The sequence below is a fragment of the Boleophthalmus pectinirostris genome, unplaced genomic scaffold (assembly GCF_026225935.1).
Source record: "Boleophthalmus pectinirostris isolate CB_2022bp ecotype Guang Dong unplaced genomic scaffold, ASM2622593v1 HiC_scaffold_21, whole genome shotgun sequence".
Taxonomy (NCBI): Eukaryota; Metazoa; Chordata; class Actinopteri; order Gobiiformes; family Gobiidae; genus Boleophthalmus; species Boleophthalmus pectinirostris.
Genome location: NW_026571175.1, coordinates 9371688 through 9391517, shown reverse-complemented (window position 1 = coordinate 9391517; position 19830 = coordinate 9371688). Strand labels below are relative to the sequence as shown.

Genomic DNA, 19830 nt, shown 5'->3' with positions numbered 1-19830 from the left:
GTGGCTAATAATCTTCCTGGTTGAATTTACGATCCAGGTTAACACTTTGTTAGCATTAGGCTACGTTCAGACTGCAGCCTGAAATGACCCAAAACAGATTTTTTTCGCCCCTATGCTCCTGTATCTGATCTTTTAATGAGTCTGAACGACACAGATCCGATTTTTTTCAAATGCGACCCAGGCCACTTGGATATATGCTCCTAAAACCGATACATACCCGATCTTTTGACATGCGACTTCAGTCTGAACGGTCAGGTCGCATTCATCCCACCTATACGTCAGGCTCGGAGTCTCGTCAATGGAGGGAAAGCGAGGTTAGCGAGTTTATTAATATTTGGGGGATCGCTGTATTCAGGCCTAACTGGAGGAGTCTTATTGGAATGCGGTGGTTTTTGAAATGACTGAGCATGGCTACAGGCGGTTCTGGCTTCAATGTCAAAAAACAAAAAATAAAGAGCGTAAGGGCCAAATACACAAAGGCTCAAGACTCAAACAAATGAAGCGGCTGTGGGATGTGAAACCTGTGAATTTTACAAAAAAACTGGACAGTATTTTGGGAGACAAGCTCAGCGTTTAGGCTACTTCCGTAAACACTGAGCAAACTCGCTGCGTGTGACATCGTCGTGTTTTCCAATGCGCATGTGGGACACTTTTGGGGCATTTAAAGTTCACACTGGAGATCACATACAAATCACATTTAAATGGATATATGAACAACCTCTCAAAAAAATCCAAATTGAGCATCAAGTCCTTCAGTCTGAACATAGCCATAGATAGGACTGATAGATAGGCTTGGGTCACGACAGAAATCAGACATTTATTTTATTATCAAAAATTAATCTAAAAAGTGTCTTACCATTCCGTGTTTTTGAATTCAAGTTTTAAAATCCACTGTAGATGAGAGAGCCATTTTTCTCCAGGTTTTGCAAGTTATACAAATATCACATCAGGCCACGGAAGTTAATTATTTGTTTTTCGATTACACTTTTTTTTTTTTAGAGAAGCAGTTCATAGTTTGCAGCGACATCACACTGGAGGTGTTGTGCACATATCTGTATGGGGGAATTTACACCAGTTTCCATGGTGACACAATGCACACACACACATAAGCAAACACTGCCAAAAATAAATAAATAAATCAACAAAAAGGTGAGCGTGACTAACTGAAAAACTCGCTTGTATATTTGAGAGTGTCTTGTTTAAGGGTCCACTAAACACCAAAATCACTTTTTTTCTACTGATTAACTGTAAATGGGTCTAAAATAGAAGTGTATACCTATCCCTGGACTTATTTTGGCATTTTAGTGCGTACTTGTTAAAAATCAGACTTTTGGGTCATAAGCCTGTTCCGGCCTTTTTAGGATCAACTATGGCCACTACATTTGAATTTTCAGGTTGGACTAACGGCCCCTAATGAGTCAGATGCAGGTTATTACGTGACGAGCACAACCACTGGCGTCTACGGGCGGTACGTGAGGAGCCCCTCTCAGCCCCGCCGCTACCTGGCACTGCTGGTCACCGCGATGTCCCGCCGTGTCTGGAGAAAAGAGAAATGGTGTAATCCAAGCACAAATGTCCGCTCTGTTTCAAGGTCTGGAGCACACCGGTTTTGGTGTTGGATGTCTGTCGGCTGTCAGTCATCTCTCCAAGAGCTCACCCCACACCTGCTCCCCCCAAACCGCCCACTCTGGAGGATTTTTCAGATTTTGCTTACAGGCTGAGTAAAGCTTCGAGGCGGTGTTTAACGGCTCTTTAACAGCACAAATCAGCTCACCTATTGTAGTCTGAACTAAGTCAGTTTTTAATGGTCAGATTGTGTTAAAATAAAGATGATATTAAAGTCTAACTTGAGTAACAGTTTCAGAGCATCACACTGCCAGGGAATGTTGATGACATCGCAATATATTTCAAATCTCGATTCTACATTTCAGTCCCTCACCTGAATTGTTCCTTATCTTGCACTACAGTTACAAATGTTTCATGTTTAATGGCAAACTACAGAACATGTCAGTCAAAGCAATTACATGTCCAGCTTGAACCCTCCACCAGAAAAGCTACAAAAAGTTACGTAGTCCACCTTTAATGCCAAGATCACACGACCATCCAACTAATATTAATAATTCATGTATCATTTGTTATGTTCTTTATTGACTTCCATGTCCTTTGTGTTTCCAGCCGGGCCATGTGAAGTTGTCCAAACCTGTGGCTTTGTGGACCGTACAGGACGTGTGCAAATGGCTGAAGAAGCACTGTCCCAATCAGCACCAGATTTACAGTGACGCCTTCAAACAGCACGACATCACAGGTACACGAGCTCCTCCATGTAATGTTCTCAAGGCTAAGGAGGGCACAGGGAAGTCAGTTAGGAGCTGGTTATGTGATATCAGCAGGATACCGTCTACCTGAAGGTAACTGTGTCAAGTAGAAGTTTTGAAAAGTTTTTCAAAAGTGTTGGATAGCACATAGGAAAATACTGATAGACGTGAACCTTATAATAAACATGTCTACATATATATTTTAATTAGAGTTGGAACAATTATCATTTTCATGTTTAAAAGGCCCATATTCACAATTTGAATTTACCTGGAGCTGTGTTTTGTTTCATTCACACATGTCTAACTCACAAATCCCGCACATTTAGGCTGAGTTTCTCTCTCAAACAGAAAACTCTGTTTGACAATATGACATAACTCTTGTTATGTCATATTGCAACACAGGAAGTGCTCCAGTATGTTTTTAAACGCCATACACCTTCACTAGAATCATGTGGATGATTTCACCCCTGGAATTGCTTACTCTACTGAATCTCTACTGAACTAAAGGTAAAAGGAAGCTGAAAACTACCACTACATGACATCACAATGTGGAACAGAGCATTTTGAGTTATGGTGATAATAGCAGACTAATAATAATAATAATACATCTTTATTTATACTGCACTTTTAAAAATGTTTTCAAAGTGCTGTACAAGCAGCAAAGAACAATATAGAAAGAATAAAACTAGCATGCAGAAGGCATACAAAAACAGACAAAGATGCAAACAATCCAATAAATTGTAAACAATAAATAAATAGAAAGGAATAGAATAAAAATAAATAAGTGTAAAAAAACCCTCAGTCGTCCATAGAATCCATGGGAAAGGAGAAATTCAGTTTGTCACCTGGACAGAAGTTTATTTTATCAAATACGTTTAGCAGCTCATCCAAGCTGCTTCTTCAGTTCTTCAGGAATAAAATCGAGCTAAAGCATTAGTTTTATATAGAGCTTTTCCAGACGCTCAAAGTCTCTTTACAGTTTGGTGCATTATTCATTCACTCTGCACTCAGCACCGGTCCTGGGACTAGTGATGTTACGAGATGTGCCGACGCTTCGAAGCGTGTGCCGAGTAATCCAGGAAGTCTTTGGTGAAGCTCGTATCGAGGCTTGTATCTGTGACGTATGTGGTGACGGTCGAAGCCTCATGAACCGCCCGTACCACGTGACTGGTTCAGGAAGTGTTTGCGGATTTGGTGTGATTCGAAACATAAGGGCCAAAGAAACGCAAGAGATTCGCCCAATATATTTTGTGGTTTTGGGTTATTGCGAGTTTGGTACGTTCTATTTGAGATTCTTCTTCTTTTTTTTTTTTTTTTTTTTTGCGATGGAGCCAGCAAGTGACTTTTCTCTGCACGCCTGCTTCATCTGTGCACTGTGAAAGTTTTTTTTTTTTTTCAAAAGCAGGGGAAATACTCTGTAAAAAAAATAAATAAAGAAATCGTCTGAGTCCAAATACTGTGGAGAAATCGATATTTTTATATAAAAATGAATAAAATGACCATATTTTGCCATCCTTATTGTGGCACAAGCACAGACATAAATTAGTAACACAAACACAGTCACATTACAGCCCTATCTCCAATTTGTTCCTACTTTTTCTTTTAACCTGACCATTATATCATGAACACAGACTCCAGGTTAATACATTCACACTTTAAATATTTTAATGTTTGTGATTTCAACATAATCATTCATTTATTCAGTATAAATTTTTCCATCAGAACCTCGATGATCATGTTGAATGTTCTATTATCACTCTGCCTGTTATACATTTTTTGGTCACTTGATGGCGCAGTAGAGCAAATGAAGCACCTCGAAGCATTAGCTTCAGTGCTTCATGAGGCTTCATCTCACCATCACTCCCTGGGACAGACCGTCAGAAAAGAGGCTGCCAATCTCGCTACGAACACCACCAACACTCACACCATGCTCATACTAGGCACTGTGAGTGAAGCGTCTTGCCTAATGACACAACATTTTTTTGCCATTGGCGCCCCACTGTAGCACCAGATTTTCTCAGCGGTCTCCTGTCCAGGTACTACCCAGGCCTGGTCCTGCTTATCTTCTGAAATCTGACAAAATCAGGCTTTGACAAGTAAAGTATTACTCAAATGTGTGAATGAAACAAAACACAACTCCAGGTTTGTTTTTGATGAATAAACAATTATAACAGTGCTCAGGAAGTAGCTTATATGTGCCCTTTGAATCATTTCAGTTAAATATGTAATAAGTGTTTCTATGCAACACACGTCCCAACAGTATTCACTTCGGTCCACTAGATTCCTTGTTGCTTTTCCACCCATTCCCGCGCCTTGACCCTGACCCCCCCGCGCCCTCTCCTGCCCCCCCACCTGTCGGCCCGTCCCTCCACCTGCGTTCGTTGCCCCTGACAACCGCTTCCATGTCAATCACACCCTAATGAGGCGGCACAAGGTCACCCTGCGCTCACCCTCCTCTCTCCGCTCCCAGGTCCAACCAGCAGCGAGGGCTAATTACCCCTCGCTGCCTGGGCTCCTGGAGCATGTCTGATTGTGCTAATATGTTTATGTATGGGAGCGCAGGCCCCACTCCGCTGGAACTGCTGACCAAGGAGAGGGAGACGGAGAGAAAGTACGAGCGAAGGAGAGAGATAGAGAGAGAGTGGGCGAGAGAAAGTGAAATGGGATAGAGAGAGAGCTCAGGGAGGGAGAGATCCAGTGCTGAGCGGAGGGAGGGGGGATGGAGAAAGACGGGGAAGGTGGGAAGTGAAAGTTGTATAGCTGTGGAGTTAGGCAGAAGGAAAGAGAGAATGATGCAGAGAGGGAAAGCAAAAGAGAGAACACACTCTGAACCTCTGGCATTGATTGAGAGGCAGATGGAGAGAGAGAGAGAGAGAGAGAGCAAGAAGAAGGGAGTAGAAGAGAGAGGGAGGTGGATGGGGAAAGTTAGAGAAAAGAAAGAAAAAGAGGAGAGAGAAGAGAGAGACTGGGAGGGGAAAGAGAGAGACTGGGAGGGGGGAGAGAGAGAGACAGAGAAAGAGAGAGATTAGAAGGGGAAAGAGAGAGAGAGCAAGGAGGGAGGGGAAGAGAGTTGATGGATGGGGAGAATTAGAGAAAAGAGAGAGAGGAGAGAGAGATTGGGAGGGGAAAGAGAGAGAGAGTTTGGGATGGGAGAGCAAGAAGGAGGGAGAAGAAAGATGGGGATGGATGGGGAGAGTTACAAAAAATAGAGAGAGGCGAGAGAAGAGAGAGATTGGGAAGGAAAGACACAGGTGAAGAGAGGTAGAGGAACAAAGTAACAATCGTGGCACTGACCAGAGAGAGAAAGAGAGAAAGTGAGATGGCGAGAGAGACAGACAAAGGAAGTGAGGAAGAGATGTGTACTCTCCTGACACTGGTTGATCGAAGAAGGAAAAGGGAGAGAGAAAGAGAGGGATGGAGAGAGAGACCGACAAAGGAAGAGAGGAAAAGGTGTGTACCCTCCTGGCACTGGTTGACCGGAGTCAGGAGGAGGAGAGAGAGACAGAGAAAGAGATGGAAAGACAGAGAGATGTGTGGGTCGTAGATGGAGAAGTTAATGGCGTGTCTGTGGTAACGATGACTGACAGAATGACTCATTGTTTAGTGTCTGAGTTGAGTTGTTGTGTGTCAGGAAAGAGACGGAAAAAATAGCATCTTTTGTGTTCCAACTGAAGCATGCAGGTTTTATTGACTGACCATGTATACATGTGTGTGTGTGTGTATATAATATATATATATATATATATATATATATATATATATATATATATATATTTTTTATTTTTTTTTACAGTTAGGCTATTTGTCATATGAAGTACAACAAGATGTGCTCAGTCTAATCACTTTTGTACTTTCATTTCCGTGAGAATATTTTACTTGCAAACATTTGTCCTGTTGACAAATTGAATTTCTTCCTTTGCCATAGATTCTACCTGGAAGACTGAGGGACTGTACACATAAATCACACTTTATTTTACCATTTAGACCAGGGGTGTCAAACTCAAATTCACAGAGGGCCAAAATTAAAAACTGGGACTAAGTTGTGGGCCAAACTAAATATTTACTGAAACATTTCAACAACATCTGCATGTTTTTTCTTCTTTCGAGATATGTAATGTTCAGAGTGTAAAATTTGCAGTGAAAAAAATTCACAGGAAAGATCCAAGATGCCAAGGCAGAAGCAATCAAACATCTCATCTGTGGGCGGGGTTTTCACTTAAAAAAATAAGAGATGAGGTTTTGATGAGGCTAATTCTGACCAATCAGATCGCTTCATTGCACTATTTCCTGTTTGTTACTAAGTTGTACACTAAGTTAAGTATCGGATCACTTTGGCTCAATTGCTTCTGCCTTCTCTTGTGAAACTTTTCACTGAGAATTTTGCACTCTGAATTTTGACTGTTGAATATGAGGACTTCAAAATACCTGAGCTGAATATTTAAAAAGTGAAATATTTATTTTAAATTTGATACATATTGAAAAAGTATGTTTAAAATTTCAGCAACTAAAATTCTGAATAAAAATAAAAAATAAAGCATCTTTTTTCATTTTTTCTGTCTTCCTACCGGTGGAGGCAGGACGACAGCACCATCTGCAGTCCGACTTCCTCAGGACAGTATCTCGTATTTCGATTGCCTCTTTAATCCAGCGACAGTGTTTGTTTTACTCTGTCCCAAAAAAACAAACGTCGCTGGATGAAAGAGGCAATCGAAATACGGAAACGTGCCTATGGAACTGTAAACCGGGACGAGGGTGCTTTTTTACTCTCACACACCTGGGATACTGTCCTGAGGAAGTCGGACTGTAGATGGCGCCAAAACCTGTATAAATCAGCTAACTCGCAACATGACTTGACCATTCTGAGGAAGACCGCTAGTGAGCATTCAAAATTGTCAGGTCTGAAAAAAGAACTCATTAACATAAATTATCTGAAGACCAAATGTTCCTCATTGGACTATTTTTTTTTTTTTTCAGAGTTTAAAGATTCAAAGTGAGAAATTCAACAGTATTTAAAATTCAAAACCTAATGGAACAAATCATCTTCCACAATTTCACCTTATAACAAACACATAGGCCTGAAAGCAGCTATTATAATCAGCACTTCTCTTATTACTGTTCTCACAGACAGTTTAGACAAATACCACTGAAACATTTCCATAATCATTTGATAGCATTGGCATATTAGAGTGAGACAGCCTGGCCCCTGATGTACTCCACAACACTAATGCATGTGGCTGTGCTGTGGAGCCAAATGATGCCTTCTCTTATTAGTCTGTGGGTGATTAAACCGTCATAACCTGCTTTTCTAATGAGCCATTAACATAACAAGCCTTGTTTGTATTAGCAGTAATGATTGCAGCTGGCTCACAGGGATGGAAGGGTTAACAGGTATCCATTACACTCAGACTCCGACGCACTGCACTGCTCCAATGTGGGGTTTCTGAGCTTTTGGGGGACATTATTTAGACTTGGACTGTATTACCTTATATTGTATAACTCTCTAAAATGCGTATCTCAAGTCGGACTATTTATACTTTGTGGTGACGTCATGCTGGGGGTGTTCTACATGTATCTATATTGGTGGAATGTTCAGCAGTTATCATGCTGATACAATGAAAGTCTGAAAGTTAAGTAAAAAACAAAACAAATTGATTTAAACAACACAGTTTCCAGAGCCTATCATCAATACAAGTGTTCATGGTTCTGTTTAGGAGTTTTTGGTTGATTTATTTTGGTGTGTGATGTGATAATTCAACATCAGTATCGTGGGATGCTGTATTGATATATCTCCAAGAGTATTTTTTGGTATATTTTTCTAATTACCGTATTTTCCGCACCATAGGACGCACTCATATGCCTCCAACCCCATTAAAAAGCGATTGTGCACCCTATACACGAATCCACTCGGGTGTCCCAGCACGACTTCAGTAAACTACAAAGCCGCACCACCCGCAGCGCACGCAAACACGCACGGAGCAGACAGCGACCAAGCAGTGAAACACACCTGCAGCCACACTCATCACTCCACGCGGACGAGGAATGGAACAGAGGAACGAACCGAAAAAGCGAGTGCAATGTGCCACTTCTAGACACAACTGAACAACTGAGTCAGTGCGAACACGCCAACAATCCAGTGGTCCCAGACAGCACCCTCCCTACACGCCACAACTGAACAAAGCTGAGAGTCACCGTGAACACGCCAAACAAAGTCCGACTGACCCATCCAACTGTTGTGTTTCGTTTAAAGTCCGGTGCGGGTTATTTGTGAAAAAAGTTCTAAAATAGACCAATCTATGACAGTGCGCCTTATAATCCAGAGCGTCCAATAGTGCGGAAAATATGGTATTTTGTTACAGTGCTACAGTTTTGTTGCTTGGTTATAGGAAGAAAACTTGTTTATTTGACATTTTCACAGTTTTGACGATTAAAATTGGTGTGTTTCATATTAACTTTGCACAAAATGTGGTTTAACAAAGACTTCTAGTATCACAGCCATGAATTAGCCGTTATTTTTTATTGAACCATATCAAATTGATTTGAAATATACCATATCAAATCGAAATTTAATTGTATCGACATATGTATCGTATTGTGGCCTACATATCAAGGTATGCACCATATCGGCAACTTCTTAATGACACCCAGGCCTAATCACAGGTATAGTCTGACATTATTTCACAGACAGACGTATTTAACATACACAGACCAAAAAAGTGTAGGCTGAAGTTTGAGCTTATTATGCCTCCTCTTTATTCTTTGTCAGAGCATCATCTTGACACCAGTTCATGTTCATAAATACAGCAAGAGGAAACAAACAAATCAAACAAAACAAAGTACTACAGCACAAACTAAGAGTCATATTTCATGTAAGGTCCACCCCTTAACAGATATACAGAATGTCATAATGTTCTCATTTTCTTCTTGATAAACATGGTCGTTCCTCTGAGCTCATATTGTCTATTTTCAGCAAAAAGGTGAGAGTGACTCAACTGAAAAAAAGCTTGTGACTGTATATGTAAGTGTGAGAGACTTATCCAACAGCACAAAACATCTCACCTGTACAGTTGAAGTTCCAACTAAATCAGTTCTTTCTGGTCTGATTGTATGGCGTGTGTATTATGGGGTCCTATAATACACACACACGATAAAATATGCATTCGGGCGTATTGCATTATTTCACACACGTAGATATTAACTGCGAACTAGCAAATTATCTCTGTGTGCGAGGAGAAATCTGTGACCTGCACGCAAAACAACCACTGGGCGGAAGATGCAAAAGAATGCAAAAGACAATGAACTCTCTCGAAGTTGATTTCTGCTTGTGCGAGATTCATTTCTCTTCTCTCAAGTTGTTTTCTGTTCGCTCTTGCACAAGATGGATTTCTCAATCCGTGTGACATTCGTTGATTAGTTTTTCAAAATAAAACCAAAACTAAAAAAACAAAAAAAACAACTTTTTTTTTCATTATTTGTCTCCAAAACCAAAATGAAAAAAAGGGATAATGATTAATTTTTTTCAGTTTTCGATTTTGTGTTTCAATGAATAATGGAAAAAATGGATAACAGCTGTTTCCTGTTTCTGTGACTTAAAATGTAATGCCGGACTTTTGCACCGCATACGGACTGAACCAAGACTGAACCAGGACTGAACCAGGCTTAAAACGGGACTGAACCGGGACTGAACCGGGACTGAACCGGGACTGAACCGGGACTGAACCGGGACTGAAACAAGAATAAACCAGGACTAAACCGGGACTGATACGGGACTGAAACGGGACTAAAATGTGACTAAAACGGGACTGATACAGGACTTAAATGGGACTGAAACAGGACTAAAACAGGACTAATGGGTCTAAACCAGAAAAATGAAATGAAAAAATGAAAAAACTATTTATTTTTTCATTTTGGTTTTGGAGACAAATAATGAAGAAAACAGTTGTTTTTTCATTTTCTTATTTTTGGTTTTATTTTGAAAAACAAATGAACAAATGATACACACCTTAAAAAAATCCCCCTTGAGTTTGAGCAGAAATCAACATCAAGAGAACTCATTGTCTTTTCGAGGGTGTGTCTGCCGCCTAGTGGTTGTTTCGCGTGCAGTTCAAATTTCTCCTACCGCGCAGAGATAATTTGCTCACTCGCAGTTAATATCTACACATGTGAAATAATACAATACGCCCGATGCACGTTTTATCGTACGTGTGTGTTATGGGACTAGTTTGACGCCATAGATTGTGTTAAACAAAGCTCAGATTAAAGTCTAACTTGAGCTTCAGACAGAGCAGTGCTTCTTGTTAGTATCAGACCCACAAGGAATGTTGATGTCATCAGCTGCAAAGTACCAATACCAAACTGCCACTCAACTGATGTAAAACTATGATAAATAATTACCACAAGTACTACCCCACCACACTATTTAGAAAACCTCTTAACCTGTACTTCACCTTTAAATCATGTGGTAGAACCTGATTGTTTTCCATAAAAGGAATGATGAAGGGACGAATTGAGTCCCCACAATGTGATAAACTCCCGCCCACCACAATTGGCACAATCCTGTATTGAGATTATGCAGGCATAATTCAGTTTGTCTCTCATCTAGTATTAATTAACAGTGACCAATTAAAACAGACCAAGCCTCACCAATTAGGCGCACAAGGTAATTTGCATTCCAATCAATCTCCCAAATATCACGGCACTATTTTCTGCGCTCCTATTAGAGTAAACAGAGGAGGGATATTGTGGGGACACAATCATGCGTAGACAAACAAGTGGATGAATTCATTTGGGAGTGCGTGCAGCGGTGCATCTCTGAACGTCTATTTGTCAAGTGTTTTTAGAGGCAGCGGTCGTGACCTGAGAGTCAGAGGGGACGTGAGCCGGCATCACAGAGTCTGCTTGGGTTTAGGGCGCATTTTAATATTAGTTTGAAAGTTTAAGCTTTGTTTTTGGGATGGAAATGGAAACAAAAGATGCATGGGGTCAAAATGCGTTTAGTGTATGGGGATGGGATGTTCGCAAAAAAACAAAACAAACAAACATTGAATTGCTTGTTTCTGGTGTTTTCAACTTCATGTTATGTTCGATCTCACTTGTTCCTCAGCCTTTCACTTTAAAAGTCCTGTATTATGTAAAATTGACTCTTGTGAGCTTTAAAGGTGCACTATGTAACTTTTTGGTTGGAGTCTGTCACTTGCTTGTTTATATGGAAATGTCATTACTCTGCCTATATAACATTAAACACCTTTACCTTACATTTATTTAATTACAGGTGGTTTTATGATCATATTAAAATTGGGAATAAACCTGGACTAAACCTGGACTAAACCTGGACTAAACCTGGACTAAACTTGGACTAAACTTGGACTAAACTTGGACTAAACCTGGACTAAACTAGGACTAAACAAGGGTGAAACCTGGTCTAAACCTGGTCTGAATCTGGACTAAACCTAGGCTAAACCTCTAGTAAACCTGGGCTAAACCTTGAGTAAACCAGGACAAAACTAGGGTTAAACCTGGGCTAAACCTTGAGTAAACCAGGGGCCTAAACTGGGCTTCAACCTGGGCTATACCTGTGCTAAACCTCGAGTAAACCAGGGCTAAACTTGGGCTAAACTTGGGCTAAACCTGTACTAAACCTGGGCTAAACCTCGAGTAAACCAGGGGCCTAAATCTGGGTTAAACCTGGGCTAAACCAGGGCTAAACCTCGAGTAAAACAGGGCTAAACCTGGGCTAAACTGGGGCTACCAGGGCTAAACCAAGATATGTTGTTTTACTTCACAGCTGTGTCTTTTCAGGGTCAAGAAATACCAAAGTGCAAACAGGGTTCAAAGCAAATTCATATTTAATTTTTAACCTAAAATAAAATAAGTTATTTTGAGTTAAATGTTTTTGTTTACTTCATTCTATTTTCATAGTTTTGATGCCTTCGGTGACAAGCTACAACGCAAATAGTCATAGAAATAAAGCAGAAACATTAATTTAAAAAAGTGTCCAAACTTTTGACTGGTGCTGTATAGAAGAGGGAAGACTGCTGAGCTGTGCCGACTCAGCTTGAACCCAAACATCTGCATATGTGATGTAAAGTGTGCGTTTTCTCCACAGCAAAAACACTTTGAAATGTTTAATCTTCCTTCTCCTTGTACCTCAGAGCCCAGCCCCGCTCTCTCTGCCAGCTCCTCTCCATCTCTCCATCTCACTTGTCTGTGCAATGTAGCCGTCTGCTCCTGAAGTAGCAGATCAATAAGCACTCTGTATTGTAGATCATAATTCCGAGCGGCATCAGTGTCCTTCCTGCTTTGACATAAAACAACAGAGGGAAATGCATCCGCGCTAAAGGCCCTGGCGCTGCGTTCAGACCAGAGTTTGAGTATTCTGCTCCATAGGCTCCTGTAACCCCCGCCACACAAATCAATATGTGCTCTGCTCCCTTTAGCATACCCTGCCAAGAAATATTAGTCTCCCAGCCCCTGACAGAGCACGCTGGGGTTTAGCTCAGACACCCTGCTGACATTAAAAATGCATTAAAGCATATTAAAGCCTAATTAGTTATTAGTCCCTTTTCTGTCATCATCTGAGAGAGAGGTGATTTGTGGGCTGCTTAAGGAGTTAAACACTATTCCCCTGTATTTAATATGGCCTCAGTGCACAAAGCTGTTAATGTGAGGCTCTTGGAGAAAGACATTTTCAAAGAATCATCTGAATAATTTGTCACGGGGTTGCAGTGACGATATCAAATCCTGTTGTAATCTAACCCTATGACGATGAGGAGACATTGTAATATTGTGAATCAGTGTATTTGTGTGTAATGCATCTTCTCCTATGGCCCAAACACAGACATATGCCAACTACTATCTCCAACCCACTCCTCTAATTTGACAGCCATAGTCATCGTCTAACTGAGTGACAGTCACTACATTTACTCACACAGGTAACTCTAAGCATAGCCAAAAATAGCTTATTAAAATGACAACATGAATATAAATCAGTGTTCATACTGATTTTAGTATAATCTCACTGAATGTTCTGAATGTCTGTGACAATTGTTCACACCCAAAGCCATCAGCGTTCTGTGGAACTTGTTTTGTAGGAGAAAGGGGGGGGGGGCTTCTTTCATACATAAAGTGGAAAATAAAGCTTGTGCTGGTTGGGTCGCTGAAACCTTGCAACTAGGGGTGTGCAAAAATATCGAAATATCCATATATCATATAGTTTAATGTGATGATACAGTATCGGTATTCTGGACTGCTATATTGATATATCGCCAAGAATGTTTTTTGGTGTATTTTACTCAATTATTTTGTTACAGAGCTACAGTTTTGTTACTTGTTTATGCAACACATTTAGCATGTTCACTGTTTTGATGATTTAAATGGCTGTGTTTGTACAAAAAGTGGTTTAACAAAGACTTTCAGTATCACAGCCACAATTTAGCTTTTTTTTTTAAATTGAATCGTTTCGAATCAATTTGAAATATATTGTGTCGAATCGAAAGTGCATTGTATCAAGATATGTATCGTATAGTAGCCTATGTATCGAGGTATGTATTGTATCAGCAATTTCTTAAACAGACAGTTTGGAATTTTGGACATGGAACCTCATTTTCTAGTTAGCCAGAGTGGAGATGTGTGGAGACACTTTTTAAAATGCCCATAGTTATCCTGCCACTAAAAACAGTCTTACCCACTCCACAAAACACCCGAAGCAAAACTATTACACCAGACTGTCCATGTAAATGTCTGTGTCGAGAGAATAATGTTGGAAATAAAACCTTGCATCACATGAATCGTCGCATGTTGAGAAACTATTTTCTCAGATATCAGGAGCTCACTGTTGCTGCTCAAACATAAATCCTTCAAATGCAAGGTTGGTTTTACTTCTAAAATTATTCTTTCAACACAGACTTTTAAATCGACAGTCTGGTGTAATAATAGATTTGCCTCGGGTGTTTTGTGGAGTGGGTAAGACTGTTTTTAGTGGCAGGCTAACTATGGCCATTGACATGCACTAGCCTAGCACCAGTGACCTCTGCAAATACAAGGACTGGATGGAACATTTTAAAAAGTGTCTCCACACGTCTCCAACACTCTGGCTCACGAGGAAATGAGGCCCTATGTCTAAAATTCTGAGCTGTCTCTTTAATGATACCCAGCCTTACTTGCCACCCTTATATAACTACACTTTTTGCAAATACAAGCCACATTTCATTTATGTTTTATACATTTAATTTTCAGACATAATAGGAACTGCATGGCTCAAAAGCAAATATACATTGAAGTACCTATATTTTTTACTTTTCTCTAAACATGACCCAACAATACAAGCTCGTCTTGTCGTGGTCAGGCCGTAGTTTGTTTCATTATGGGAAAGGGTTGGCTATACGGTAATATTAGAAAAAGATTGACTTGACATCTCCCTCCTTCTCAGTCTCCTCAGTTTCTTTCCACATGGAGAATCCAGTGATAGATGCCAATGATCCTTGTAATATCCACTGATGTGTTGTGTCATTAATCTCACTCTGAAGAATTGATACTAGAGCGCTTGCGCATTAGCATTAGTTTTTTTCACTTCTGTATTTGACCTTCCACGGTTTACTTTTTTTTTTTTTTTTTTGGAGTACTGCCCCGACTCTTACATCACGTGTCCGAGCCAATGACTCCAACCAGCAACCTGATGCATTTTTGACGAGCTGGAGGGAAGGAAAAAATGTGACACTAGCCAATTTAAAACAAGCAGAGATCTCCATCAAAATGTCTTAACTAAAGATGTACTGCGTAACTTTTCTGGTTTAGAGCCTGCCTGCTTGTCTTCATGAAGATGTTATAGCTTTGCCTGGAATGTTCTACACCACAGGATTAACCTTATCTATCCCCATGCAGACAAGTAGGGCCAACTTACAGGTCAGATCTATTGAGAGGCGACCCCACTCACAGTTAATTAAGTGTTTTTCAAGCTTTTTTTTTTTTTTTTTTACCTGGAGGACTAAAGGAGTGAGGGGCGAGGTTTGGACATACGAACAACAGTGTGATTGGTCAAACTGTTATCTATATTTCAAACTCCAAACAGACACCTGGCTTTAATCAATTGAACATGCGTGATGTCACATAGTACTTGAAATCATGGTGGCCACTGGAGGCAACACACAACACAAAGCAAAGCAAAGCTGCAAATTTACCTAGTTTGCACTTAAATCGAAAGAGACTAGAAACAGTAGACAATGCTATTAAAACACCATATACTAAAAGCAGATTTAGAGTTTAGCTCTGCCTGGAATGTTCCACAGTGTGACATTAAACAGCTCTAGTTTACATTTATTTCATTACAGGTGGTTTTATAGCTCAGAAATACTTCAAAAAATAGGCATGTTTGACTGACTGTGAGCTGGCCTCTCCACAGATCTGACCTGTAACTTGGTCCTGTTTGGTCTCCATGCAGATAGAAAGGTTTAATGCCATACTGTGAAACATTCCAGACAAAGCCAAAGTTACACAATACACCTTTAAGCCATGTTATAATGCTGTTACCTCATCAAAAAAACAGACCTGGAGTTGTGTTTTGTTACATTCACACATTTTTGATTAATCTTTTATTCTTAGTCCATCTACTTCTCTAGACCACAAAATGCTCTGTTCCACCTTGTGATGTCATGTAGTGGTAGTTTTAAGTTCACAGCTTTTTTTTTTTTTTTTTTCATTAAATTTGTAGTGGTAGTGATGGTAGTAGGTAGTGGTAGTAGTAATAAGTAGTAGTTAGTAGTTAGTAGGATTAGTAGTAATAGTTAGTAGTTAGTGGTAGTAGTGATAGTGGTGGTAGTAGTAGTAGTTAGTAGTAGTAGTGGTAGTAGTGGCAGTAAGTGTAGGTAGTAATAGTTATTAGTAGGATTTAGTAGGTAGTAGTAGTAGTAGGAGTTAGTAGGTAGTTGTTAGTAGGATTTAGTAGGTAGTAGTAGTTGTAGTAGTTAGTCGGAGTTAGTAGGTAGTAGTAGTAGGTAGTAGTAGTAGTAATAGTAGTAATACTAGTAATAGTAGTAATAGTAGTTGTTAGTTGGATTTAGTAGGTAGTAGTTGTTAGTAGGTAGAAATAGTAGATGTTGTAGTTGTTAGTAGGAGTTAGTAGGAAGTAGTTGTTAGTAGGTAGTATGTAGTAGTAGTAATAGTAGTAGTTGTAGTTTTTAGTCAGAGTTAGTAGGTAGTAGTTGTTAGTAGGAGTTAGTAGGTAGTAATAGTAGTAGTTGTTAGTACTAGTTAGTAGGTAGTAGTAGTAGTAGTTTTTACATTTTTTATTGTTGTTTTTTATGCAAATATATGAACAATAGACACAAAGACTAAAAGACACAGGGGTAATTCACTGATTCAGATGGAAGTTCTCTATGAATTTATAACATGCTATTAGCTTGTGGAGCACCTCCTGTATTGCCACATGACATCACAACGTGGAACAGAGTGTTTTCTTTTAAAACTTCATCTAAATATGCAGGATTTGTATGTTAAAAATGTGTGAATGAAACAAAACACAACTCCAGAAACATTATAACATAGACATCAGAAAATAGTGTCATATGTGCGCTTTAATGTTATTCTGTGGAACATTCCAGGCAACGCAAGAGCATCTCCATGGAGACAAGCGTGTAGCAGACCAAATTAGGAGGGTAACTCTTCGAAATTGATTTTGGATATGGGCAATTTTCACTAAATAAATGAACGCCCAAGTCAACAGCTTTTAAAATTGCAGTATTTCCTGTTCTGCCCACCGCTGGACCAAATATGTTTTTAGAAATGAGCAAATGAAAACTGTCCCCGAGAATATGATTAAATAAAAAGGTAACACAGATGCAGGTAATGGGTAAAGTGCTCCATCGGCTCCCATTGTTTAGCATTGAATCCAAAAGGGAAATTTGAGCCACTCCGATGATGGCCTGTTTGGAGCCAGGCTGACGCAGATGGAGAGAATGGAAGTTAATGACGCCATCGCCAAGGTGATTATAAAGCAGTGCGTAGTGTGGCTTTAATTACCTCTCTGCAAATTGGAATTGTGCATCTGCCACAGCGGATGAGCTCATGTGAAAGATGGGACAGACACGGACCACTGGCACCGAGTCCCTGTTTAAATGTAACTGTGCTGTTCTATCTGATGGGAACAAAAAACATGCTGTAAAAGTGATGGATTTCATTTGCTTATGTGTTAAATGTGAAATACTTCTCAGTCTCAGTTTAGTGTCCTATATAGAGGAGCATCTAAAGTATAGAACAGCTTGCCCTCCGTCTGTATAGAGCTTTCAAGTGAGTTTAAAAACCCTTTTTAATCTCCATCTCTGCTTCTGGATAACCATATGGTACTTCCTTTTAAGCTTGATGTGTATCTCTGTTTGTACTGATTTATGCATTTCACAGCATTTCACATTCAAATACATATATTTTCAACTGTTGCATGTCCACTACCTGCTTTGTTTTCATGGAGATGCTATTGCTTTGTCTGGAATGTGCAAGGGTATAGATTATATTTATATACATGCATCCCAAATTTTGGACTTCCGGTCATGGCGTAATGCATACTGGGAAAAATCCTCCAAAAAAGTGAGCATCAAACCGCCTTGTATGATTTCCCAGTCGGATGCATCTATTGTCAAAGCCGATTTTTTCAAGTCTTTTGAACCATATCACTTTTGTTTCTGGTTCTGATATTGTCATGTTTTAGTTATAGGATTCGGACATCGTAATTGTATGGTTGTTGGATGTACTAACAGCAGAAAATGGCTCGAGAAATGGGCTTCGGCAGTTTGCAAACTCCATAAATGCAAAAGGGAATCAGATGTGAAAAATTGTGTGACTGCAAACCTCCGTTCAAACTCTTTCCCTTCCCAGCGGAATTGAAAAATAGTGAAAGGCGAAGGCGATGGGCAGTATTGATACACAGAGGACAAAAAAGCTAACCTTTGGCTGTGCAAGAAATTATCCGAAGTTTGCAGCGAACATTTTGTATGTGGAGTGCCATCAAAGCAAAATCCCGTTTGTTAAGCGAGAGGTGCAGAAGACAAACAGGCTGAGCTCGCACTTTCTTGTTCTTGTGGTTTTACAGCAACATCACGTCTTGGTCTCTTTGCAGTGGAAGTTGTTTCTTGGTGAAAAGCTGGTGCCTTCCACTTTGCCGTTGACTTTTTAAATTCGTAACCAAGGTTGAGCGAGGGATCTAGTATTTTTCTTTGATGGCGCTCCACATACCAAAAAAAATTCTTAGGCAGCCAAAGGTTACATTTAGTCCTTCCTGTGTATCAATACTGCCCATCACTTTCACCTTTCACTAATTTTTTATTCCATTGGGAAGGGAAACAGTTTAATTGGAGGTTTGCAGTCACACAGATCTGATTCCCTTTTGCATTTATGGAGTTCACAAACTTCGCAAAACCCATTTTCCGCTGTTAGGACATCCAACAACCACACAGTTACGATGTCTGAATCCCATAACTACAATATGACAATATCAGAGCCAGAAACAAAAGTGATATGGTTCAAAAGACTAGAAAAGATCAGCTTTGACAATAGACACATCCCACTGGACATCAAACATGGTGGATTGATGCTCACTTTTTTGGAGGACCCTTCCCAGTATGCATTGCATGATGACTGGAAGTCCAAAATTCAGGATGCACGTATTAACTCTATGGTATCTGTTTTTTTTGCACCGACACAGCACAGAGCAGGAGATATGAAGTGCAGAGAACAAACTGTATATATAAAGTGTATGTAGCTCTTGACTTCACGATGACTACGGTGGGAAACAAGGAAAAACTGCTGTGTTTACTGTGTTTAAAAATGTTGGCAGTGGACAGCATGAAGTCAAATAAATTACGGCGTCGCTTAAAGACATTACATCCAATCATGCTGATAAGCCACTTGAGTTTTTTTCAGCAAAAGCGTGTCATATATTTCCAACAATCATCCCGCTTTGTTAGTTCCTTCAGTAAACCAGCGAGCACTGTAAGCATCATGTAAGGTGGTGTACCAAATAGCAGAGGAGCTGATACAGCCGAACTATAACATGGACATCATTTTTAAAGACGGGGAGGACACAGGAGCGGACTGCCTCATGATGCATGTGAGCGCAGCGTGGAATATGGATGAACACATGCTGCATGTGTCCTGGGAGTCGCTTTGGAGACGCGACTAAAACATTTGCTCTCGTATGTAGGCGACTGAATGCAAGGGTGCAATTTATCCACATTTGGTTGTAGTTCTGTGGAGTGGGGGGTGCAAAATGTTTTCTTCTTCCTCGAGGGGCGTGACAGAAAATAATTGAGAAGCACAGATATAACGTATGTATCTCAATTGAAACAACTAGGCTACATTACAGGTCGGAACTGTGGAGAGGCGAACCTATTTTCAGAGAGAATTGCATTTTTGAGCAATGGAAACCTATGAGTTAATGAATAAATGTGTGATAGATGTGTTTTATGTCATACCGTGGAACATTCCAGGCAAAGCAATAACATCACCATGGAGACAAAAAGGTGACAGACCCTCC

The 19830-nt window shown here is 40.0% G+C and overlaps 1 protein-coding gene across 1 annotated transcript in view; it reads left to right on the top strand.

Annotated features, from left to right (window-relative positions):
• The first annotated feature begins 407 nt into the window (after positions 1-407).
• Positions 408-19830, top strand: part of samd12 (sterile alpha motif domain containing 12) — a 194180-nt gene continuing 174757 nt past the window's right edge. The window contains exons 1-3 of the mRNA XM_055157606.1: positions 408-458; positions 1395-1535; positions 2176-2305. Of these exons, the coding sequence (XP_055013581.1) occupies positions 408-458; positions 1395-1535; positions 2176-2305 (322 nt within the window). The remainder of the gene's footprint in view (positions 459-1394; positions 1536-2175; positions 2306-19830) is intronic.